The sequence below is a fragment of the Oncorhynchus gorbuscha genome, linkage group LG06 (genome assembly GCF_021184085.1).
Source record: "Oncorhynchus gorbuscha isolate QuinsamMale2020 ecotype Even-year linkage group LG06, OgorEven_v1.0, whole genome shotgun sequence".
NCBI classification, from domain to species: domain Eukaryota; kingdom Metazoa; phylum Chordata; class Actinopteri; order Salmoniformes; family Salmonidae; genus Oncorhynchus; species Oncorhynchus gorbuscha.
Window position 1 is genome coordinate 60,666,221 of NC_060178.1, and position 24,230 is coordinate 60,690,450.

At 45.2% G+C, this 24,230-nt stretch overlaps 1 protein-coding gene across 2 annotated transcripts in view; it reads left to right on the forward strand.

The window, feature by feature from the left end:
• Nucleotides 1-24,230, forward strand: part of LOC124038175 (protein quaking-like) — a 120,747-nt gene that overhangs the window by 6,561 nt on the left and 89,956 nt on the right. For both annotated transcript variants that reach the window (XM_046353704.1, XM_046353702.1), the window contains exon 2: nt 22,748-22,890. In XM_046353704.1, coding sequence (XP_046209660.1) covers nt 22,748-22,890 — 143 coding nt within the window. The remainder of the gene's footprint in view (nt 1-22,747; nt 22,891-24,230) is intronic.

Here is a 24,230-nt window from a genome sequence, read left to right on the forward strand (position 1 = left end):
GTGCAGTGCAGCATTAGTGGGGAAAAGGGTACCTTAGGGATAAAGACGGCCAAGCTTGTGATTTTCTCGGTTAGTTGATCCGGTGTGTTGTTGTCTATGCTTTTGCGTCAGAACCTGCAAAGCACGTCGCACCCTCTGTATTCAGTCTGTGTCAAGAGGTTAGGATTACAGCCAGAGTACCTCAACCTGACTGCTGTGGCAGATAGACTAGGTATGATATTGGCTCTATCATAGATCGAGGGCAGGTCCCTACCAGGTCAGTCAGGTGAAGTGATAGAGGCTTTCCCTCATCCCTTTAAACCCCTGTGAGCCAGTTTAAGTTAAGAGATCTCTTTTATTTTTTTTTCCTTGGATGCTTCTCAATCCACCGCCTCCGGAGGAGTCGCACCTGCGCTTGCGAAAACATCTGTAGCGTGCAAATGGTTTGGCTCATAAAACTATTATGCAGTGGCGTGTATTCATGGCTACCAAGGGAAGCCAGGCTTCCCCATAAAATTGACCAAGATGGTTTTTTTTAAACACACAATTATTCATCTTTCGTCTCTCGGTTTCATAGTTTTCCTTTAATTCGCAAGAGGCTGAATGTATCTCACGTGAGAAAGCATCTGAGCGAGCGTAACAGCGCCCCTCCGTCTCTCTATGTGTAGGCCATCTATCTGATGCTGTCTGGTCCAAACGAGTATGACATTGTTGCCGCCCATAGCATTGAAGTCAAGGGAAGCCGGCGAGCATCTGGCCTCCCGTAACAAAAAAAGTATAAAAAATGGCCGTTGGGCTAAACTGAGCGAGCTCGACTGTGAAGGGTCCTGGAGCACCCAAAAAAAGTGTCATGGGAAGCCATCTTGGATTTGGCATCACTCCTATCAAATCCCATTGACAGCATCTGTCATTGACAGAAAAACCCGAATTGTTGCATTTCATTTGGTTGTTGTCCTGCGGTGGCTAGCTAGCCGGCTAGTTAAAATTGTACCTTTCCTAAATTAGCCATGGATTGAGATGGGGATTTGGACTTGTGGTTTTACTTCATTGTCCGTATGATAATCCGGCCAATGATTATAACAGCGATTCTGATCCAACCATTAATTCATACATTGTTGTGCCCCTGGCCTGAGAGGATGAAAGTTCAATATTTAGCTTAATGTAGAAGGCTAATGTTAACTGGCTAACATTGCCCATGAAGGGAAGTTAGGCTAGCGAACAAGCATTTTAGCCAGGTAGCCTAGGACAACAAAACATGAAAGCATGTACTGTATGACAGAGTGATAGACCGTTTCTTCAACATGAAAGAGAGGAGAATGGGGTTGACGTTTCCCTACAAGTAGGGTGCGTCAACATGTTTTCTACTTGCAGGAACACACACACACACACACACACACACACACACACACACACACACACACACACACACACACACACACACACACACACACACACACACACACACACACACACACACACACACACACACACACACACACACACACACACACACACACAGAAATCATAACCATGGAGAGCCATATCATATTTAGCTAACGTTGATGGGACTAAATACATTGCTCAAAAAAATAAAGGGAACACTAAAATAACACATCCTAGATCTGAATGAATGAAATATTCTTATTAAATACTTTTTTCTTTACATAGTTGAATGTGCTGACAACAAAATCACACGAATTATCAATGGAAATCAAATTTATCAACCCATGGAGGTCTGGATTTGGAGTCACACTCAGAATTAAAGTGGAAAACCACACTACAGGCTGATCCAACTTTGATGTAATGTCCTTAAAACAAGTCAACATGAGGCTCAGTAGTGTGTGTGGCCTCCACGTGCCTGTATGACCTCCCTACAATGCCTGGGCATGCTCCTGATGAGGTGGCAGATAGTCTCCTGAGAAATCTCCTCACAGACCTGGACTAAAGCATCTGCCAACTTCTGGACAGTCTGTGGTGCAACGTGGCGTTGGGGGATGGAGAGAGACATGATGTCCCAGATTTGCTCAATTGGATTCAGGTCTGGGGAATGGGCGTGCCAGTCCATAGCAACAATGCCTTCCTCTTGCAGGAACTGCTGACACTCCAGCCACGGTGTCTTGCATTAGGAGGAACCCAGGGCCAACCGCACCAGCATATGGTCTCACAAGGGGTCTGGGGATCTCATCTCGGTATCTAATGGCAGTCAGGCTACCTTTGGCGAGCACATGGAGGGCTGTGCGGGCTCCCAAAGAAATGCCACCCCACACCATGACTGACCCACCGCCAAACCGGTAATGCTGGAGGATGTTGCAGGCAGCAGAACGTTCTCCGCGGCGTCTCCAGACTGTCACGTCTGTCACATGTGCTCAGTGTGAACCTGCTTTCATCTGTGAAGAGCACAGGGCACCAGTGGCAAATTTGCCAATCTTGGTGTTCTCTGGCAAATGCCAAACGTCCTGCACGGTGTTGGGCTGTAAACACAACCCCCACCTGTGGACTTTGGGCCCTCATACCACCCTCATGGAGTCTGTTTCTGACCGTTTGAGCAGACACATGCACATTTGTGGCCTGCTGGAGGTCATTTTGCAGGGCTCTGGCAGTGCTCCTCCTTGCACAAAGGTGGAGGTAGCGGTCCTGCTGCTGGGTTGTTGCCCTCCTACGGCCTCCTCCACATCTCCTGATGTACTGGCCTGTCTCCTGGTAGCGCCTCCATGCTCTGGACACTACGCTGACAGAAACCGCAAACCTTCTTGCCACAGCTTGCATTGATGTGCCATCCTGGATGAGCTGCACTACCTGAACCACTTGTGTGGGTTGTAGACTCCGTCTCATGCTACCACTAGAGTGAAAGCACCGCCAGCATTCAAAAGTGAACAAAACATCAGCCAGGAAGTATAGGAACTGAGAAGTGGTCTGTGGTTATCACCTGAAGAACCACTCCTTTATTGGGGGTGTCTTGCTAATTGCCTATAATTTCCACCTGTTGTCTATTCCATTTGCACAACAGCATGTGAAATTTATTGTCAATCAGTGTTGCTTCCTAAGTGGACAGTTTGATTTCACAGAAGTGTAATTGACCTGGAGTTACATTGTCTTGTTTAAGTGTTCCCTTTATTTTTTTGAGCAGTGTAGTTTTTGGTATCTTTTAGTTGTCGCTGTATTAGACTAAGCAGAGGTGATTTGATGATGTTGAAATTGTGATGTTTTCTTTGCGTCTTGTGGTAACTCTTTGGGGTTCTAAATCGATAGTGGTTTAGTGGTCTGAAAATGTTGGAAACATTAACTACACCACACTGTAGGTCATGGAACTGTCTGTTACTGTACATGCAATATGTTTTGTGGACTTCACTGGACAGAGGTTGCTGGGGGGGTGGTTGGCTTCCCCAGTTATTTTACTCACGCACTACTACTGCTATTATGACCACTGAGAAGGGGAGACTCTTACGAAAACAATGGTGTTCTCCTCTATGACCCCCACAAGTGTAACATGACTCGTCTGAAGGTAACCGGTACCGGTTTAAAAATACAAACAGAAGTATGAAGGTAGTTTTGTGCCTTCCCCCGAAAAACGGGTTAGATGCAGTTGCCTTCGGAAAGTATTCAGACCCTTTACTTTTTTCACGATGTTACGTTACAGCTTTATTCTAAAATAGATTAAATAGTTTTTTTCCCCTCACCAATCTACACACAATACCCCATGATGATAAAGCAAAAAAATATATATTTATTTTTAAATATCACATTTATATATGTATTCAGACCCTTTCCTCAGTACTTTTTTGAAGCACCTTTGGCAGTGATTACAGCATACCCAAGAGTCTTCTTGGATATGACGCTACAAGCTTGGCACACCTGTATTTGGAGAGTTTCTACCATTCTTCTCTGCAGATCCTCTCAAGCTCTGTCAGGTTGGATGCAGAGCGTCAGTGTACAGCTATTTTCAGATCTCTCCAAAGATGTTCAATCGGGTTCAAGGCTGGGCTCTGGCTGGGCCACTCAAGGACATTCAGAGACTTGTCCCGAAGCCACTCCTGCGTTGTCTTGGCTGTCTTCTTCGGGTCGTTGTCCTGTTTGAAGGTGAATCTTCACCCCAGTCTGAGGTACTGAGCTCTCTGGAGCAGGTTTTCATCAAGGATCTCTCTGTACTTTGCTTCATTCATATTGCCCTCTATCCCTGCTGCTGAAAAACATCCCCAAAGCATGATGCTGCCACCACCATGCTTCACCGTAGGGATGGTGCCAGGTATACTCCAGATGTGATGCTTGGCATTCAGGCCAAAGAGTTCAATCTTGGTTTCATCAGACCAGAGAATCTTGTTTTTCATGGTCTGAGAGGCAATCACCAAGTGGGCAGTCATGTGCCTTTTACTGAGGAGTGTCTTCCGTCTGACCACTCAACAATAAAGGCCAGATTTGGTAGAGTGCTGCAAAGAGATGGTTGTCCTTCTGGAAGGTTCTCCCATCTCCACAGAGGAACTCAAGAGCTCTGTCAGAGTGGCCATTGGGTTCTTGGTCACCTCTCTGACCAAGGCGCCTCAGTTTGGCCAGGTGGCCAGCTCTAGGAAGAGTCTTGGTGGATCCAAACTTCTTCCATTTAAGAATGGAGACCACTGTATTCTTGGGGACCTTCAATGCTGCAGACATTTTTTTTAGAATAAGGCTGTAATGTAACCATGTGGAAAAAGTAAAGGGGTCTGAGTACTTTCCAAAGGCACTGTATGTTTAAAATATCATACATATACAGTACCAGTCAAAAGGTTGGACACACCTACTCATTCAGGGGTTTTTCTTTATTTTTATTATGTTCTACATTGTAGAATAATAGTGGAGACTTCAAAACTATCAAATGACACATATGGAATCATGTAGTAACCAACGTGTTTAACAAATCAAAATATATTTTAGATTTTATATTCTTCAAAGTAGCCACGCTTCGCCTTGGTGACAGCTTTGCACACTCTTGGCATTCTCTCAACCAGCTTTAGCTGGAATGCTTTTCCTTCGGTGTTGAAGGAGTTTCCACACATGTTGAGCACTTGTTGGCTGCTTTTCTTTCACTCTGGCGTCCAACTCATCCCAAACCATCTCAAATGGTTTGAGGTCGGGTGATTGTGGAGGCCAGGTCATCTGATGCAACACTCCATCACTCTCCTTCTTGGTCAAATCGCCCTTACACAGCCTGGAGGTGTGTTTTGGGTCATTGTCTTGTTGAAAAACAAATGATAGTCCCACTAAGTGCAAACCAGATGGGATGGCGTATCGCTGCAGAATGCTGTGGTAGCCATGCTGGTTAAGTGTGCCTTGAATTCTTAATAAATCACAGACCGTATCACCAGCAAAACACCCCCACACCATCACACCTCCTCTGCGTCTCACAAAGACACGGCGGTTGAAACCAAAAATCTCAAATTTGGACTCATCAGACCAAAGGACAGATTTCCACCGGTCTAATGTCCGTTGCTTGTGTTTCATGGCCCAAGCAAGTCTCTTCTTTTCATTGGTGTCCTTTTAGTAGTGGTTTCTTTGCAGCAATTAAACCATGAAGGCCTGATTCACACAGTCTCCTCTGAATAGTTGATGTTGAGATGTATCTGTTACTTGAACTCTGTGAAGCATTTATTTGGGCTGCAATTTCTGAGACTGGTAACTCTAATGAACTGATCCTCTGCTGCAGAGGTAACTCTAATGAACTGATCCTCTGCTGCAGAGGTAACTCTAATGAACTGATCCTCTGCTGCAGAGGTCACTCTAATGAACTGATCCTCTGCTGCAGAGGTCACTCTAATGAACTGATCCTCTGCTGCAGAGGTCACTCTAATGAACTGATCCTCTGCTGCAGAGGTCACTCTAATGAACTGATCCTCTGCTGCAGAGGTCACTCTAATGAACTGATCCTCTGCTGCAGAGGTCACTCTAATGAACTGATCCTCTGCTGCAGAGGTCACTCTAATGAACTGATCCTCTGCTGCAGAGGTCACTCTAATGAACTGATCCTCTGCTGCAGAGGTCACTCTAATGAACTGATCCTCTGCTGCAGAGGTCACTCTAATGAACTGATCCTCTGCTGCAGAGGTCACTCTAATGAACTGATCCTCTGCTGCAGAGGTCACTCTAATGAACTGATCCTCTGCTGCAGAGGTCACTCTAATGAACTGATCCTCTGCTGCAGAGGTCACTCTAATGAACTTATCCTCTGCTGCAGAGGTCACTCTAATGAACTTATCCTCTGCGGCAGAGGTAACTCTAATTAACTTATCCTCTGCTGCAGAGGTCACTCTAATGAACTTATCCTCTGCTGCAGAGGTAACTCTAATGAACTTATCCTCTGCGGCAGAGGTAACTCTAATGAACTTATCCTCTGCTGCAGAGATAACTCTAATTTACTTATCCTCTGCTGCAGAGGTAACTCTGGGTCCTCCTTTTCTGTGGCAGCCAGTTGCATCATAGTGCTTGATGGTTTTTGCGACTGCACTTGAAGAAACTTTAAAGTTCTTGACATTTTCTGTATTGACTGACCTTCATATCTTCAAGTAATGATGGACTGTCATTTCTCTTTGCTTATTTGAGCTGTTCTTGCCATAATATGGATTTGGTATTTTACCAAATATGGCTATCTTCTGTATACCACCCCTTCCTTGTGTAAAATTAAATGCATTCCGGGTGACTATCTCATGAAGCTGGTTGAGAGAAGGCCAAGAGTGTGCAAAGCTGTCATCAAAGCAAAGTGTGGCTACTTTGAAGAATCTTAAATATGTTTAACACTTTTTTTGGTTACTACATGATTCCATATGTGTTATTTCATAGTTTTGATGTCTTCACTATTATTGTACAATGTTGAAAATTGTAAAATAAAGAAAAACCCTGGAATGTATTCAACTGAAATGTGTCTTCTGCATTTAACCCAACATCTACCCATACGTAGAATGTATGCACACATGACTGTAAGTCGCTTTGGATAAAAGCGTCTGCTAAATGGCATTTAAAAAAAAAAAATTATCTCTGAATCAGAGAGGTGCGGTGCTCTGCCTTAATTGGCATCCACGTCTTCAGACACCCAGAGAGCAGTGGGTTAACTGCCTTGCTCAGGGGCAGAACGACAGATATTTTACCTTGTCAGCTTGGGGATTTGATCTAACCTCTAGGCTACCTGCCACCCCATGAGTATATGTGTCAATCTTATATTGCTACTGTGTGTATATATATTTTTTTCTGTGTTTTCTTATCTCCTAGATTTAGGACACTTCAAAGCGACTGCCTTTAACAAACGAATCAAACTTAAAAGTGTTGACATACAAAAGGTGAAATATATATATTTTATTAACGAAAGAAGGATCTAAAAATGATCACTCTGATCTTAAGACCTTGGACTGAGATCTACCCACAAAAGCCAAAGGTCACTGGGTCAACGTGCTATTAGTTTAGTCATCCCTTCACAAGACTAAACACTCAATCTCACGAGACAATCAATCTCTATTCTGTAGTGTAGACCGCTGCGGCTCTAGCCGCGCTCTGTATTAATGCGCATCATTATTCCGTTCTCCCTGCGATACCAGCATTATGCGAGAATACATCCGTGTGTTCTTCTATAATGCATTCACATTTCTCATTTTAAAAGCACTATCTGCAATTGAAACCCCTTTCCACCACGGAACGTTGAGTAAGTTAGTCACCCGGAGGGTTACAGTATTACGGCTGTGTGTTGGGGGGTGGAGGGATGGGGTGGAGGACTGAGGGGTGGGCATGAAAAAGAGCATGTAAAAAAAATGGATGAAACCTATTTATTGAAACGTGAAAAAGTTGAAATGCTCAGGCAACGTGTGACCTCATTTTTATTGCTAGACTTTGCTCTTACATGGTTTCTCAATGCTGCTTCCGCTGCTCCCCCTCAGATGGTTTGAAGTAAACAAATCATTCTCGAGGAAATTACATCCTAAAGGTTTAGGGTTGATATCTTCATCTGAGAGTCGCGTGTGGGATTGAGTAAGTGCTCCTGCGTGCGCTATGGGTCTGCTTTAGCTTATGTCAAATGATGGCTCGCCGTCTACCCTTGCTTTCCAAATCAAAGCACAAAAGTTAGACTGCACCACCTGTACGGACACTGCGATGTTAATTACCCTGCTGTAATTCATTTCAAAAGCCATTAAAGAACAGCGCTGTAAGACTGTGAGCGCTTCGACCTTTCAAGACTGTAGGCCTTCTGTGTCAGCCTCTTTTGAGCACGGGCTATTTTTCTTCCACTTCTCGACACAAAGTTAACGCTTCAACACATTCTGGAATTGTTGTTTGCTTGGGGAATCTAAAAGATTGATGTGTTTTCCGTCTGTCACCAGCTCAAAGTTCAAGGTGTGGTAGGAGGTTGGCGGTTCCATATTTCCTCATTTGAATCTCACCACTTTTCTGAGGTGATTTTCAAATGTTCTGGGCTGGTGCCCAAGTCCACTCTAAAGGACATTCAAAAGGTATCCACCTAATGAACCATCTATTAGACCGCCTCGTTTAATGCTGATAAAGAGCATCAAGACCCGCCTGTGAAAAATGACCTCAATTATCTCGGCTCACTAAGGGCTCAAAGGAGAGAGAGATGATTCTTTACTCTTTTGAAGGTTGATTATAAGTGTCTTACATTTCGGCTGCAAGATGTTAGATTCGTTGAGAGACAGTAGGCCTATCTGTAGTTGAAACATTGAGGTTGAGAAGTGTAAATGATCTCCTTTTGGATTTGTAAAGCTGAGTTCTGATACTGCTCACAACATGTGATTTCGGTCCTGAATCCTTATTTTGGTCTAGATATGCAACACTAGATCGTTTTATTTGGACTCTGAAGCATTTGTCTTTCTTAGAGCTGGCTGATAATGTTTGTCGATCATTTGGACGGATCCTCCTTCCGACCTCCCATCCTCAAAACATGTGATATCTGCTGCCACTCATTAACAAGCATTAAACCATTAACTCCTTCACCGCATGTCTCGTGACAGCCCAACCCAATTATGTCGGTCTAAGCCAGAGCGTGCAGAACAGCGCAGGAATGCTTCTACAGTATGTTGCTGTGTTCATTTAGATGCACTATTTAGATGTAGATGCACTATTGTAAAGTGACTGTTCCACTGGATGTCATAAGGTGAATGCACCAATTTGTAAGTCGCTCTGGATAAGAGCGTCTGCTAAATGACTTAAATGTAAATGTAAATGTTCATCCAGAAAGGAAATCACTGAGCGCAGTTTGTATCTCGTATATTTGACTTAGCTGTGTGGCTAAATCTGACCACGTTTCAGTATAATTGTAAATAGTTGTAGTTGTAGCGTAGTTGTAAATGAACCAAATGTGGCCTGTTCAGTATCTCAAAGTCTTACATTATCTCAGTGTCTCTCTGAGTGTCTCACATTATCTCAGTGTCTCTCTGAGTGTCTTACATTATCTAAATATATCTGAGTGTCTTACATTATCTCATTGTCTCTCTGAGTGTCTTACAGTATCTCATTGCCTCAATGTATCTGAGTGTCTTACATTATCTCAATCTCTCTGGGTGTCTTACATTATCTCATTGTCTCAATGTCTCTGAGTGTCTTAGATTATCTCAATGTCTCTGGGTGTCTTACATTATCTCAATGTCTCTGGGTGTCTTACATTATCTCATTGTCTCAATGTCTCTGAGTGTCTTAGATTATCTCGGTGTCTCTCTGAGTGTCTTACATCATCTCAATGTATCTGAGTGTCTTACATTATCTCATTGTCTCTCTGAGTGTCTTACATTATATCAGTGTCTCTCTGAGTGTCTTACATCATCTCAATGTATCTGAGTGTCTTACATCATCTCCATGTATCTGAGTGTCTTACATTATCTCATTGTCTCTCTGAGTGTCTTACATGATCTCATTTTCTCTGAGTGTCTGACATTATCTCAATGTCCCTGGGTGTCTTACATTATCTCAGTGTCTCTCTGAGTGTCTTACATTATCTCAGTGTCTCTCTGAGTGTCTTACATTATCTCAGTGTCTCTGGGTGTCTTACATTATCTCAATGTCTCTGGGTGTCTTACATTATATCAGTGTATCTCTGAGTGTCTTACATTATATCAATGTCTCTGAGTGTCTTACATTATCTCAGTGTCTCTCTGGGTGTCTTACATTATCTCAGTGTCTCTCTGAGTGTCTTACATTATCTCAGTGTCTCTCTGAGTGTCTTACATTATCTCAATGTCTCTGAGTGTCTTACATTATCTCAGTGTCTCTCTGGGTGTCTTACATTATCTCATTGTCTCTCTGAGTGTCTTACATTATCTCAGTGTCTTATATTATCTCAATGTCTCTGAGTGTCTTACATTATATCAGTGTCTCTCTGAGTGTCTTACATTATATCAATGTCTCTGAATGTCTTACATTATCTCAGTGTCTCTCTGGGTGTCTTACATTATCTCATTGTCTCTCTGAGTGTCTTACATTATCTCAGTGTCTCTCTGAGTGTCTTACATTATCTCAATGTCTCTGAGTGTCTTACATTATCTCAGTGTCTCTCTGGGTGTCTTACATTATATCAATGTCTCTGAGTGTCTTACATTATCTCAGTGTCTCTCTGGGTGTCTTACATTATCTCATTGTCTCTCTGAGTGTCTTACATTATCTCAGTGTCTCTCTGAGTGTCTTACATTATCTCAATGTCTCTGAATGTCTTACATTATCTCAGTGTCTCTCTGAGTGTCTTACATTATCTCAATGTCTCTGAGTGTCTTACATTATCTCAGTGTCTCTCTGGGTGTCTTACATTATATCAATGTCTCTGAGTGTCTTACATTATCTCAGTGTCTCTCTGGGTGTCTTACATTATCTCATTGTCTCTCTGAGTGTCTTACATTATCTCAGTGTCTCTCTGAGTGTCTTACATTATCTCAATGTCTCTGAGTGTCTTACATTATCTCAGTGTCTCTCTGGGTGTCTTACATTATCTCAATGTCTCTGAGTGTCTTACAGTATCTCATTGTCTCAATGTATCTGAGTGTCTAACATTATCTCATTTTCTCTGAGTGTCTTACATTATCTCAATGTCTCTGGGTGTCTTACATTATCTCAGTGTCTCTCTGAGCGTCTTGCATTAGCTCAATGTTTCTCGGAGTGGCTCGCATTATCCCATTGTTGCTGAGCGTCTCACATTATATCATTGTCTCTGAGCGTCTCGCATTAGCTCAATGTCTCTGAGCGTCTCGCATTAGCTCAATGTCTCTGAGCGTCTCGCATTAGCTCAATGTCTCTGAGCGTCTAACATTAGCTCAGTATCTCATAGCATCAGTGTCTTACTCTATGTCAGTGTCTCTCAGTATCTCAAATCAAATCCTAGTTTATTGGTCACGTACACAGATTTGCAGATCATATCGCAGGTGCAGTGAAATGCTTATGTTTCTAGCTCCAACAGTGCGGTAATACCTAGAAATATAAAACAATACACACATAATAAAATAAAAATACAAAAGAAAGAAATGAATTAGCAATGTCAGAGTCCGGAATATGAATATAAATAATTGTGTGTGTGTGTATAGACAGTACGGACGGTATGTGAATAGAACAGGTGTGTACAGCAGTAGTTTTATAGAATGAACCATGACTAGAATACAGTATATACATATAAAGTGTGTAAAACAGTATGTAAACATAAGTAAAAAGACCAGTGTTCAATGGGAGCAGTCTCTAAGGTTCAGGGTAGAGTAGTGGGTGGTTGCCGGCTTGTCACAGTGTCTAAGGTTCAGGGTAGAGTAGTGGGTGGTAGCCGGCTAGTCACAGTGTCTAAAGTACAGGGTAGAGTAGTGGGTGGTTGCCGGCTAGTCACAGTGTCTATAGTTCAGGGCAGGGTACTGGGTGGTAGCCGGCTAGTCACAGTGTCTAAGGTTCAGGCCAGGGTACTTGGTGGTAGCCGGCTAGTCACAGTGTCTAAGATTCAGGCCAGGGTACTGGACAGAAGCCAGCAAGTGGTGACTGTTTAACAGTCTGATGGCCTGGAGATGGAAGCTGTGTATCAGTCTCATTCCCAGGTTTGATGCATCTGTACTGTCTCCGCCTTCTAGATGGTAGCGGGATGAACAGGCCATGGCTCAGGTATCACTCTAATTCAGTGTCTATCTGTGTGTCTTTCCTCCAGTTTGTTTTTGCCCAGGCCTGTAGCGAGATGGTAGTGAGCCCGTCAGGCCAGCTCCGGGGCATGTGGCATCAAATCAAATGTATTTATATAGCCCTTCTTACATCAGCTGATATCTCAAAGTGCTGTACAGAAACCCAGCCTAAAACCCCAAACAGCAAGCAATGCAGGTGTAGAAGCACGGTGGCTACGGAAAACTCCCTAGAAAGGCCAAAACCTAGGAAGAAACCTAGAGAGGAACCAGGCTATGAGGGGTGGCCAGGCCAGTCCTCTTCTGGGGGCGCCAACCCAGAGAGGAAGATCACGTCAATGACTCAACCCACTCAAGTGATCCACCCCTCCTAGGGACGGCATGGAAGAGCACCATTAAGCCAGTGACTCAGCCCCTGTAATAGGGCATCCACGTCACTGTGCCACTGTGTGCATATGCTTCCCTCCATGCTCAGCCCAGCACAGTCCTCTCTGCTGGCCCACATTAGCCATCACCACTGAGAATCATAATTTCCTTTGTGTTAGCACCTCCTGAGGCAGCAACTGTTCAAAAGCAGCTTGGTACAGTATACCTGTCACGTTGGTATGAATGGTTCGGGAGACAGGCGCAGGAATGCGTAATAGGGGTTTTAAGAGAACCTATTCCCCATCAGGAGACTGAAAAGATTTGGCATGGGTCCTCAGATCCTAAAAAAGTTCTACAGCTGCACCATCGGGGTCATCCTGACGGGTTGCATCACTGCCTGGTATGGCAAATGCTCTGCCTCCGACCGCAAGGCACTACAGAGGGCAGTGCGTACGGCCCAGTACATCACCGGGGCCAAGCTTCCTGCCATCCAGTGCCTCTATACCAGGCGGTGTCAAGCAGTACCGGAGCACCAAGTCTAGGTCCAAGAGGCTTCTAAACAGCTTCTACCCCCAAGCCATAAGCCTCCTGAACAGCTATTCAAATGGCAACCCAGACTATTTGCACCCCCCCCCCCCCCCCTCTTCTACGCTGCTGCTACTCACTGTTATTACCTCTGTTATTACATAGCCACTTTAACAACCCTACCTGCATGTACATAATTATCACAAATACCTCCACACCGGTTCCCCCCACATATTGACACATGGACTCTGTACCGGTACCCACTGTATATAACTCCGCTATTGTTATTTACTGCTGCTCTTTAATTATTTGTTTTTCTTCTCTTTTTTTCTTACAACTTATTTTCAGCATTTTCTTAACTGCATTGTTGGTTAAGGGCTTGTAAATAAGCAAGCTGTTGTATTCGGCGCATGTGACAAATCAAATTTGACTTGATTTATTCTTGTAACAATAATCGACAGGACAATGGTAAACCAAGAGCACACTTATACAATTACAAATCACTGGGAATAGGTGTCAGGTGTGCGTAAGGAATGTTCCGGATGGATCCGTGACAATACACACATACAAACACATTCAACAGTACCTTATACATACAGTGCATTCGGAAAGTGTCCAGACCCCTTGACTTATTCCACATTTTGTTACGTTACAGCCTTATTCTGAAATTAATACCCCAATACCCCATAATGGCCGAGCGAAAACAGGTTTATAGACATTTTTGCAAATGTATTACAAATAAAAAACACTTACCTTATTCTGACCCTTTGCTATGAGACTTGAAATTGAGCTCAGGTGCATCCTGTTTCCATTGATCATCCTTGAGATGTTTCTTTAACTTGATTGGAGTCCACCTGTGGTAAATTCAATTGATTGGACATGATTTGGAAAGGCACAGACCTGTCTATATAAGATCTCACAGTGCATGACAGTGCATGTCAAAGCCATGAGGTCGAAGGAATTGTCCGTAGAGCTCCGAGACAGGATTGTATCAAGGCACAGATCTGGGGGAAGGGTGCCAAAACATTTCTGCAGCATTGAAGGTCCCCAAGAAGACAGTGGCCTCCATCAAAGACTCTTCCTAGAGCTGCCCGTCCAGCCAAACTGAGCAATCAGGGGAGAAGGGCCTTGGTCAAGGAGGGGACCAAGAACCCGATGGTCACTCTGACAGAGTTCCAGAGTTCCTCTGTGGAGATGGGAGAACCTTCCAGAAGGACAACCATCTCTGCAACACTCCACAAATCAGGCCTTTATGGTTGAGTGGTCACTCCTCAGTAAAAGGTACCTGACAGCCTTCTTGGAGTTTGACAGAGGGCACCTAGACTCTCAGACCTAGAGGGCACCTAGACTCTCAGACCTAGAGGGCACCTAGACTCTCAGACCTAGAGGGCACCTAGACTCTCAGACCTAGAGGGCACCTAGACTCTCAGACCTAGAGGGCACCTAGACTCTCAGACCTAGAGGGCACCTAGACTCTCAGACCTAGAGGGCACCTAGACTCTCAGACCTAGAGGGCACCTAGACTCTCAGACCATGAGAAACAAGATCTTCTGGTCTGATACATTCTTATGTAAATGTGATATTTCAGTTCTTTTTTTTCTTCTTCCACTTACAACATTTTCTAAAAACCCTATTTTTGCTTTGTCATTATGGGGCATTGTGTGTAGATTGATGAAAGAAAAAAACAATTGAATACAAAAGTGGAAAAAGTCAAGGGGTCTGGGTCAAGTCAAGGGGTACTTTCCGAATGCACTGTGCGTATTGCATATACCGGTACACAAGCTGACCTGGAATAATTGTCTGAGCTGCCCTAATCACAGTACAGTGTATCACACAGGAACCAGCCTTGCTATTTTGTTTGTTTGTTTGTGTATGTTGTGTGTGTGTGTGTGTGTGTGTGTGTGTGTGTGTGTGTGTGTGTGTGTGTGTGTGTGTGTGTGTGTGTGTGTGTGTGTGTGTGTGTGTGTGTGTGTGTGTGTGTGTGTGTGCTCGTGTATCCATCTCTCTGTGTGTGTGTGTGTGTGTGTGTGTGTGTGTGTGTGTGTGTGTGTGTGTGTGTGTGTGTGTGTGTGTGTGTGTGTGTGTGTGTGTGTGTGTGTGTGTGTGTGTGTGTGTGTGTGTGCAGTCGCTGTGTGTGTGTGTGTGTGTGTGTGTGTGTGTGTGTGTGTGTGTGTGTGTGTGTGTGTGTGTGTGTGTGTGTGTGTGTGTGTGTGTGTGTGTGTGTGTGTGTGTGTGTGTGTGTGTGCAGTCGCTGCTGTCTGTGATTAGGCAGCAGGGTGGATGATGAGATCTGTCAGCCCTGTCTCCCTGATCAGACCGTGCACAGCAGCCGTCTGCACCAGCGTACAGGCACTTTCAGGAATACTCCACTGGGTCTGCTACTAGACTCTGCTAGCTCCACCACTCCGCCACACTGAGCTAATTGAAGTGGGTATGTGCCAGAGCAGGCAGTGCAGAGTAAGCATCCCCCCTGCCTTTCTCTTCCTCCTTTCTCCTCCTCCTCCTCTTCTCTTCTTCGTGACAGGGATTTCCGCTGCTCGAGTGTCCCTGCTCATTTTCGGGGCGTGTGACGGCAGAATCGAAGCGAGGGATTTCAGGAGGCTTCTCATTAGGGCACAGCTGGTTTGTGCCCAGCGGGCCCCAGAGTCCACAGAGCCAGTGGGATATGAGCTGCTGCCCGCTGTTAGGGCATCTAAATATGGCACATTGTCCCCCAATGAAACAGACCCCTGAGATATATCTCCCTATCTGTCCCCCCCCCCCCCCCAGAGATGGCATCATCACATACCGCTGGAGCTGAAGTCCAACTTGTGTTGGATTGATTTAGCTGCAATCAGACCTCTGTAGGTGGACACAAAGCAGGTACACTGTAGAGAGAGGGAGGGAGCGAAGGGTGGGAAGGAGGAGAATTATTATTCTGCAGAAAGCACAGCTCCAGATGGCATCTCCCCTCCCAACTGAACCTTCACTCTCGATGTGGTCGCCACTCACAGAGCCCCGTAATTACAACACAGAAAGGTGTCGGGGCGATACTCTCTCTGTCTCTGTCTGTATCTCGTTTTCTCTCTGTCTGTATCTCGTTTTCTCTGTCTGTATCTCATTTTCTCTGTCTGTATCTCGTTCTCTCTCTCTCTCTCTGCCTGTATCTCATTTTCTCTCTGTGTCTCTCTCTGTCTGTATCTCGTTTTCTCCCTGTCTGTATCTCATTTTCTCTCTGCCTGTATCTCGTTTTCTCTCTGTCTGTATCACGTTTTCTCTCTATCTCTCTGTCTGTATCTCGTTTTCTCTCTGTCTCTCTCTCTGCCTGTATCTCGTTTTCTCCCTGTCTGTATCTCATTTTCTCTCTGCCTGTATCTCGTTTTCTCTCTGTCTGTATCACGTTTTCTCTCTATCTCTCTGTCTGTATCTCGTTTTCTCTCTGTCTCTCTCTCTGCCTGTATCTCGTTTTCTCTCTGCCTGTATCTCGTTTTCTCTCTGTCTGTATCTCGTTTGCTCTCTGTCTGTATCTCGTTTTCTCTCTGTCTGTATCTCGTTTTCTCTCTGTCTCTCTCTCTGTCTGTATCTCATTTTCTCTCTGTCTGTATGTCGTTTTCTCTCTGTCTCTCTCTCTGTCTGTATCTCGTTTTCTCTCTGTCTCTCTCTCTGTCTGTATCTTGTTTTTTCTCTGTCTCTCTCTCTGTCTGTATGTCGTTTTCTCTCTGTCTCTCTCTCTGTCTGTATCTCGTTTTCTCTCTGTCTCTCTCTCTGTCTGTATCTCGTTTTCTCTCTGTCTCTCTCTCTCTGCCTGTATCTTTTTTTCTCTCTGTCTGTATCTCGTTTTCTCTCTATCTGTATCTCCTTTTCTCTCTGTCTCTCTCTCTGTCTGTATCTCGTTTTCTCTCTGTCTCTCTCTCTGTCTGTATCTTGTTTTTTCTCTGTCTCTCTCTCTGTCTGTATGTCGTTTTCTCTCTGTCTCTCTCTCTGTCTGTATCTCGTTTTCTCTCTGTCTCTCTCTCTCTGTATCTCGTTTTCTCTCTGTCTCTCTCTCTCTGCCTGTATCTTTTTTCTCTCTGTCTGTATCTCGTTTTCTCTCTATCTGTATCTCCTTTTCTCTCTGTCTCTCTCTCTGTCTGTATCTCGTTTTCTCTCTGTCTCTCTCTCTCTGCCTGTATCTTTTTTTCTCTCTGTCTGTATCTCGTTTTCTCTCTATCTGTATCTCCTTTTCTCTCTGTCTCTCTCTCTGTCTGTATCTCGTTTTCTCTCTGTCTCTCTCTCTGTCTGTATCTCGTTTTTCTCTCTGCCTGTATCTTTTTTCTCTCTGTCTGTATTTCGTTTTCTCTCTGTCTGTATCTCGTTTTCTCTCTGTCTGTATCTCGTTTTCTCTCTGTCTGTATCTCGTTTTCTCTCTGTCTGTATCTCGTTTTCTCTCTGTCTGTATCTCGTTTTCTCTCTGTCTGTATCTCGTTTTCTCTCTGTCTCAGTGTCTCTCCCTTTTTTTCTCTTTTCTCTATGCACATCTTCCTCTCACTTGTTTTTTTGTCTTTATTTTCCTTTCTCCATGTCTCTGTTTTATCTTGTGTGTGTGTGTGTGTGTGTGTGTGTGTGTGTGTGTGTGTGTGTGTGTGTGTGTGTGTGTGTGTGTGTGTGTGTGTGTGTGTGTGTGTGTGTGTGTGTGTGTGTGTGTGTGTGTGTGTGTGTGTGTGTGTGTGTGTGTGTGTGTGTGTGTGTGTGTGTGTGTGTGTGTGTGTGTGTCTGCTGCCCTTCTCATAAAGGACAGAGATATCACATCGAATCAACCTTGTGAAGAACGCGACCTGTGTAGGGCGCCAGCTGATTACAGACACATGCACACGCATACACGCACACACACACACTGCATCTGATAAACTGATCTCACAGACTGGGGATCAGCTGAGAAGCCTCACGTAGTGTCAGTTAAAGCACGGTAAACTCACCAGCTGCTTTTTCAGTAATCGGATCAATCTCCTGGTACAAGTTGGCGTGTGTCCTCCAGGCTGCTAATTGAACAGAGGCATTCGCAGCTGTTGATGTTTCAGTTTGACGTTCACCGGGTCCCCGTATTTATTTATTTATTTATTTATCTTGCTTCATTCTGTTTATTGAACGAGCAACTGTTTAGGGTGTTTGATGCGGTGAGATGGTTAAGGGTTTGTGGATGAAAGCTTGTGCCTGTGAGAGTCATTTGTTCTGAGGCTATAGGCTAATAGTTTGTGATGTTCAGGAAAGCTGAGGCTGATTGCTGCCGATATATGTGGCAGATGGTGTTCAATTGGAGGGTAAATTCATCTGGGTGTATTGATTCAGAGTAGGGTTACTCCGCTTACATCTCGCTCTCTCTCAGGATCACTTGGATGTGCATCGCAAAAGTCATCATATCCTTGTCAGATTGGCACCGTTCCTTAATAGAGAAAATGTAATGTTACCTTCTTGAACTAAATGTATATTTGTGTGTGTGTGTGTGTGTGTGTGTGTGTGTGTGTGTGTGTGTGTGTGTGTGTGTGTGTGTGTGTGTGTGTGTGTGTGTGTGTGTGGGTGTGGGTGTGGGTGTGGGTGTGGGTGGGTGTGGGTGGGTGTGGGTGTGGGGGTGTGTGTGAGCTAAAGTGTGTCTGTGGGTGCGAGCTAAAGTGTGTCTGTGGGTGCGAGCTAAAGTGTGTCTGTGTGTGCGAGCTAAAGTGTGTCTGTGGGTGCGAGCTAAAGTGTGTCTGTGGGTGCGAGCTAAAGTGTGTGTGTGTCCACATAGGCAGGTGGCAGCGTTGTGTGCTCAGGAGTGCAGTAGGAGTTGCCCTTCAGGCAATAGCAAGAAATTGATTGAATTCAGAGGGGTTTAGAAAGCTGACAAATCACAAAAAAAAACTGGTTTAAAACGCTGTAATAACCCTGTCCATAAATCACCAGTGACAGTTTAATCATCCTCAGGACTGTGGCCTAGTCTGACCACTGGACAACACTCAGGAACTGGCCAAAAGAAAGTACAACCAAACATGCACACACAATTCATTCATACCGATGTATGTCTCATAAATCAAGACATTCCTAGCATCAACAAACATCTGCTCACGGTCAAATATTAATCTGACAATTTAATTAAATTACCCAGCATGCTTTTTTATAAGATCACATCGTTCCCCTCAAATCATCCATTAAATTAACTTAGAAATATTTTGTCCCTACATTTCCCCATCCACTTGCATTAGCTGGGGTTGACTTCTTATACAGCCCTGAGCTCTATTTCATCTGAGAGCTTGAAACAGCAGTGCTGTGTGGCGTCCATGGTAGGGAGAAAATAAAAGCTGAAAGGGAGCCAATGCATCGCCTTTCTGCATGTTTCAGCCCTTATCCCCCTCCCCTCCATCTCATGTGTTTTAAAGGCAGTAGTGGCATGCCAGAGGCTGGGTGGGAGAAAAAACATGATTGTTATCTATGTGCATAACAGACAAGCCCTATCCGGTGTGACATTTCACATGTAGGACTAAACTATGTGTATAAGTACACCGGATGATTTACTAAGATCATTTGGTTTGGAATACCCCCAGGCTTCATCCCAAGGCCCCTTGGATTTGAAATTCTTTGCAATGCTCTAAAGTTGGTTTCCTTTCCCTTTTTAACATAATATCTGGACAATACCCCCTAAACACCACAACACATCTAAATGAGCTTTCTTTCTTTTAGGGATCTATATGGTACTGTACTGTTACTCCTACACGTTGCAGTGACATCTCCAAAAAATGAAGCCACAGCAATAATTGCAACAATACCAACAGCAGCCATTCCACGAGAGCATTCATGAGACCTGGAATACAGATGATTCCGAGTCAATACCACTTGCTTGAGCCAGGGCTTTGTCTGACATGGTGTAGAGTAGAGAAGGGTCTCAGTGTTGTGCATTTGTGTACATTTTAGCCATTAACAGGCACTCTTGTCCCTTCATTCAGAGGGACTAACAGTCGGTGTTGTATAATTTACTCCTCTGGCTCCTCTTGAAGGAAGTTTTCTCTGAGGGTTGTTTTCTCCCACGGTGCTAAGCTTTGCCCGTCCCAAAAATCACCTTCCATTACAATAGGCTCGGAGGGGGGGGGTATCTATGTGAAGAAACCAATAAGCCATGGATGTTGTGAGCGTATCGGTGCATCTATGTGAAGAAAGCATGGCAATATGGCAGGCAGCCATCTACATTGTAATTCCATCTCTCCCTCCTCCTTGGTTTGCCCCTGAGAATTGCATCAGAGGATTCATCTGTAATAGAATTAGCCCGTGTGTGTGCCGCAGCAGCAGCTGGGGATGGGTATAGTTCATGTCTTTTATGAAACAAACAGAGTTGGTCATTTTAATTATCCTTTCCATCTTATTATAAAGCTCTCTCTCTCTTTCTCTCTCTCTCTCTCTCTCTCTCTCTCTCTCTCTCTCTCTCTCTCTCTCTCTCTCTCTCTCTCTCTCTCTCTCTCTCTCTCTCTCTCTCCATATCTCTCTTCTCTCTCCCTATTTGTCCTCTCTTTCTCTCTCTCTCTCTCTCTCTCTCTCTCTCTCTCTCTCTCTCTCTCTCTCTCTCCTCTCTCTCTCTCTCTCCCTCTCCCCCTCTCTCTCTCTCTCTCTCTCTCTCTCTCTCTCTCTCTCTCTCTCTCTCTCTCTCTCTCTCTCTATCTCTCTTCTCTCTCCCTATTTGTCCTCTCTCTTTCTCTCTCTCTCTCTCTCTCTCTCTCTCTCTCTCTCTCTCTCTCTCTCTCTCTCTCTCTCTCTCTCTCTCTCTCTCTCTCTCTCTCTCTCTCTCTCTCTCTTGCACTCTCTCTCGCACTCTCTCCATATCTCTCTTCTCTCTCGCACTCTCTCCATATCTCTCTTCCCTCTCCCTATTTGTCCTCTCTATCTCTCTTTGTCTCGACCTATCTTTTCACCGTCTCTCTCTCATTCCTCCACTCTCCCTCTCTCCTTTTTCTCCTCGGGATAATATCCGTTCGTGTAAGAAATGGAGAGTTATTACCCCCTTCATGAAATGACAGAATGGATCTAAAGTCATCCACTGTGATTATCTGTCCTCCACCTCCCTGCTTCTCCTTTGCGGCGCACACAGACCAGGTGAATGACATATAGCTTCCACTGCTTGTTCAGATGTGCCTATTTTTCTCCTGTTCTTTTTCACAGTCTCTCTCTTTCTCCCTCTTTTTAATTGCTCAGTATCTCCCTCCCTCTGCCTGTCTGTTTGACTGTCTGTCTGTGTCCGTCTCTATTTCTCTCTCTCTCACTCTCTCGCTTCTCCCCTCTCTCAGTCAGCAGTACTACAGTATTGACTTTCTGGCATATTTTTTTTCTGCCACAGAGAGTTCTGAAACGAGGCCCACAGGCCCAGCAGTTAGAATTGTTTATTGAGGTCATGCCAGAGGTTACATGACTCCCCAGTCTGCTGTCTATTGTGAGTTTCGGTATTGCTCTGTAGCTTTCAAGTAAGCTTCTCAAATTGCTGTATATGTCTTTTTTTATTCCTTAAGTGTGTGTGTGTGTGTGTGTGTGTGTGTGTGTGTGTGTGTGTGTGTGTGTGTGTGTGTGTGTGTGTGTGTGTGTGTGTGTGTGTGTGTGTGTGTGTGTGTGTGTGTGTGTGTGTGTGTGTGTGTGTGTGTGTGTGTGTGTGTGTGTGTGTGTGTGTGTGTGTGTGTGTGTGCCATAGACACCTAATTCCTTAAACGTGTGTGTGTGTGCCATACACACATTTAAGGAAATGGGTGTCTATGTGCATTAGACACCCATTTCCTTAAACGTGTGTGTATTGTTGGATTAACTGATGTGGTGAGTTGAAGTTATCTATCTGAAATATGTCTGTGTGAGATTGCATACATATATTTATTTTCAGTAATAGGGGTCCAATTGGCAGGCTTGATAGTTGACAGCTTTGATGACTTGGTATGCATTGTTTTGTTGTTGTTTTCATGCTTTTCTTGAATGATTCCACACTCATTGTAGATGGATGATGGTGAAAAGAGATACTCAATAATCACTTCGGAAATCAAAGTCATTTCATGCTATTTAGAGATGAAAGCCAGCCAGTGATGTTGCAATCATACGTGCATTTTAAACCTGTTTGTGGCCAGCTGTCTTCCTGCAACAGTGTATTCTTTCAGGCAGACTATCGCAGATGTGTTGTTTATGCGTGTTTGCCCATAGTCTTCTCATCATAATGTCCTTTAATCTGTGACCAGAGGTGTGTAGGTGAGAGCAGATGTGGTAAGATCTTATGACTGTAGACCAGTTGGAGATGGCTATGGGAGGTGGCTATGGGAGGTGACTATGAGAGGGTGGCTATGAGAGGGTGGCTATGGGAGGGTGGCTATGGGAGGGTGGCTATGGGAGCCAACCTATGGGAGGTTGGCTATAGGTGCTTGCCCCTATACCTCTCATACGGATGTCCTAAAACACTTGATTCTTCAACTGCTGTGTAGGGAATATATTTCCTTGCTGCCACAGATGATGTAGTTGTATGAGCGGGTCTATGCCACAGATGATGTAGTTGTATGAGCGGGTCTATGCCACAGATGATGTAGTTGTATGAGCGGGTCTATGCCACAGATGATGTAGTTGTATGAGCGGGTCTATGCCACAGATGATGTAGTTGTATGAGCGGGTCTATGCCACAGATGATGTAGTTGTATGAGCGGGTCTATGGCCCCGTTTTGGTCCTTCTTTGTTATGGTGTGACTGGTATCCTTACCAATCTGCGTGACTACAACGGTGTTGAACAGTAGCCACTTTGTTCTGACTATCATCTGACTGACGTGTTTGCTTCTCCTCCTGTCCGCCAGAGATCAGCCGTGTACGGAAGGACATGTACAACGACACGCTAAACGGCAGCACAGAGAAGCGGAGCAGTGAGCTCCCAGACGCAGTGGGCCCCATGGTGCAGCTCCAGGAGAAACTATTTGTGCCTGTGAAAGAGTACCCCGATGTGAGTACAATCTTTTTTCTGATTACACACACACATGCACACACACACACACACACATACGAAGATACTCACACACGGGTTATCTCCGTACTGCTGCTAGCAGGGAAATACACACACACACGCACAGGCACGCCTGAAGGACGACCACAAGTCTACGATGAAAAATGTATGTTTGCGTCAAGGCACTTTCCCTAGATGAATATGAATAATATAACTGTGGGTAAACTGGGTGTGGCCTCATTCAGTCTCAGCCTTATTGGATTACCAAATTCTTACAGGTCCTGGTAATCTACTTTCCTCTGCGTTAGAGGGTGGGCCCAATGTCATAGTTATTGATTGGGTTAATAGTTATAGGTGCAGTGGGATTCTGACTGGGCACCGTGTAAACCCCAGGGGGGGGACGGCCACTGTTATTGGCTGACTGGGCACCGTGTAAACCCCCAGGGGGGGGACAGCTACTGTTATTGGCTGACTCGGCACCGTAAACCCCGGGGGGCGGCTAAACCCCGGGGGGGGGACGGCTACTGTTATTGGCTGACTGGGCACCGTGTAAAGCCCAGGGGGGGACGGCTACTGTTATTGGCTGACTGGGCACCGTGTAAACCCCAGGGGGGACGGCCACTGTTATTGGCTGACTGGGCACCGTGTAAACTGTTATTGGCTGACTGGGCACCGTGTAAACCCGGGGGGGGCTACTGTTATTGGCTGACTGGGCACCGTGTAAACCCCAGGGGGGCGGCTACTGTTATTGGCTGACTGGGCACCGTGTAAACCCCGGGGGGGGGGGCGGCTACTGTTATTGGCTGACTGGGCACCGTGTAAATCCCAGGGGGGGGCGGCTACTGTTATTGGCTGACTGGGCACCGTGTAAACCCCAGGGGGACGGCTACTGTTATTGGCTGACTGGGCACCGTGTAAACCCCAGGGGGCTACTGTTATTGGCTGACTGGGCACCGTGTTACTGTTATTGGCTGACTGGGCACCGTGTAAACCCCAGGGGGGACGGCTACTGTTATTGGCTGACTGGGCACCGTGTAAAGCCCAGGGGGACGGCTACTGTTATTGGCTGACTGGGCACCGTGTAAACCCCAGGGGGGACGGCCACTGTTATTGGCTGACTGGGCACCGTGTAAACCCCAGGGGGAACGGCTACTGTTATTGGCTGACTGGGCACCGTGTAAACCCCAGGGGGACGGCGGCTACTGTTATTGGCTGACTGGGCACCGTGTAAACCCCAGGGGGGACGGCTACTGTTATTGGCTGACTGGGCACCGTGTAAACCCCAGGGGGGAACGGCTACTGTTATTGGCTGACTGGGCACCGTGTAAACCCCAGGGGGG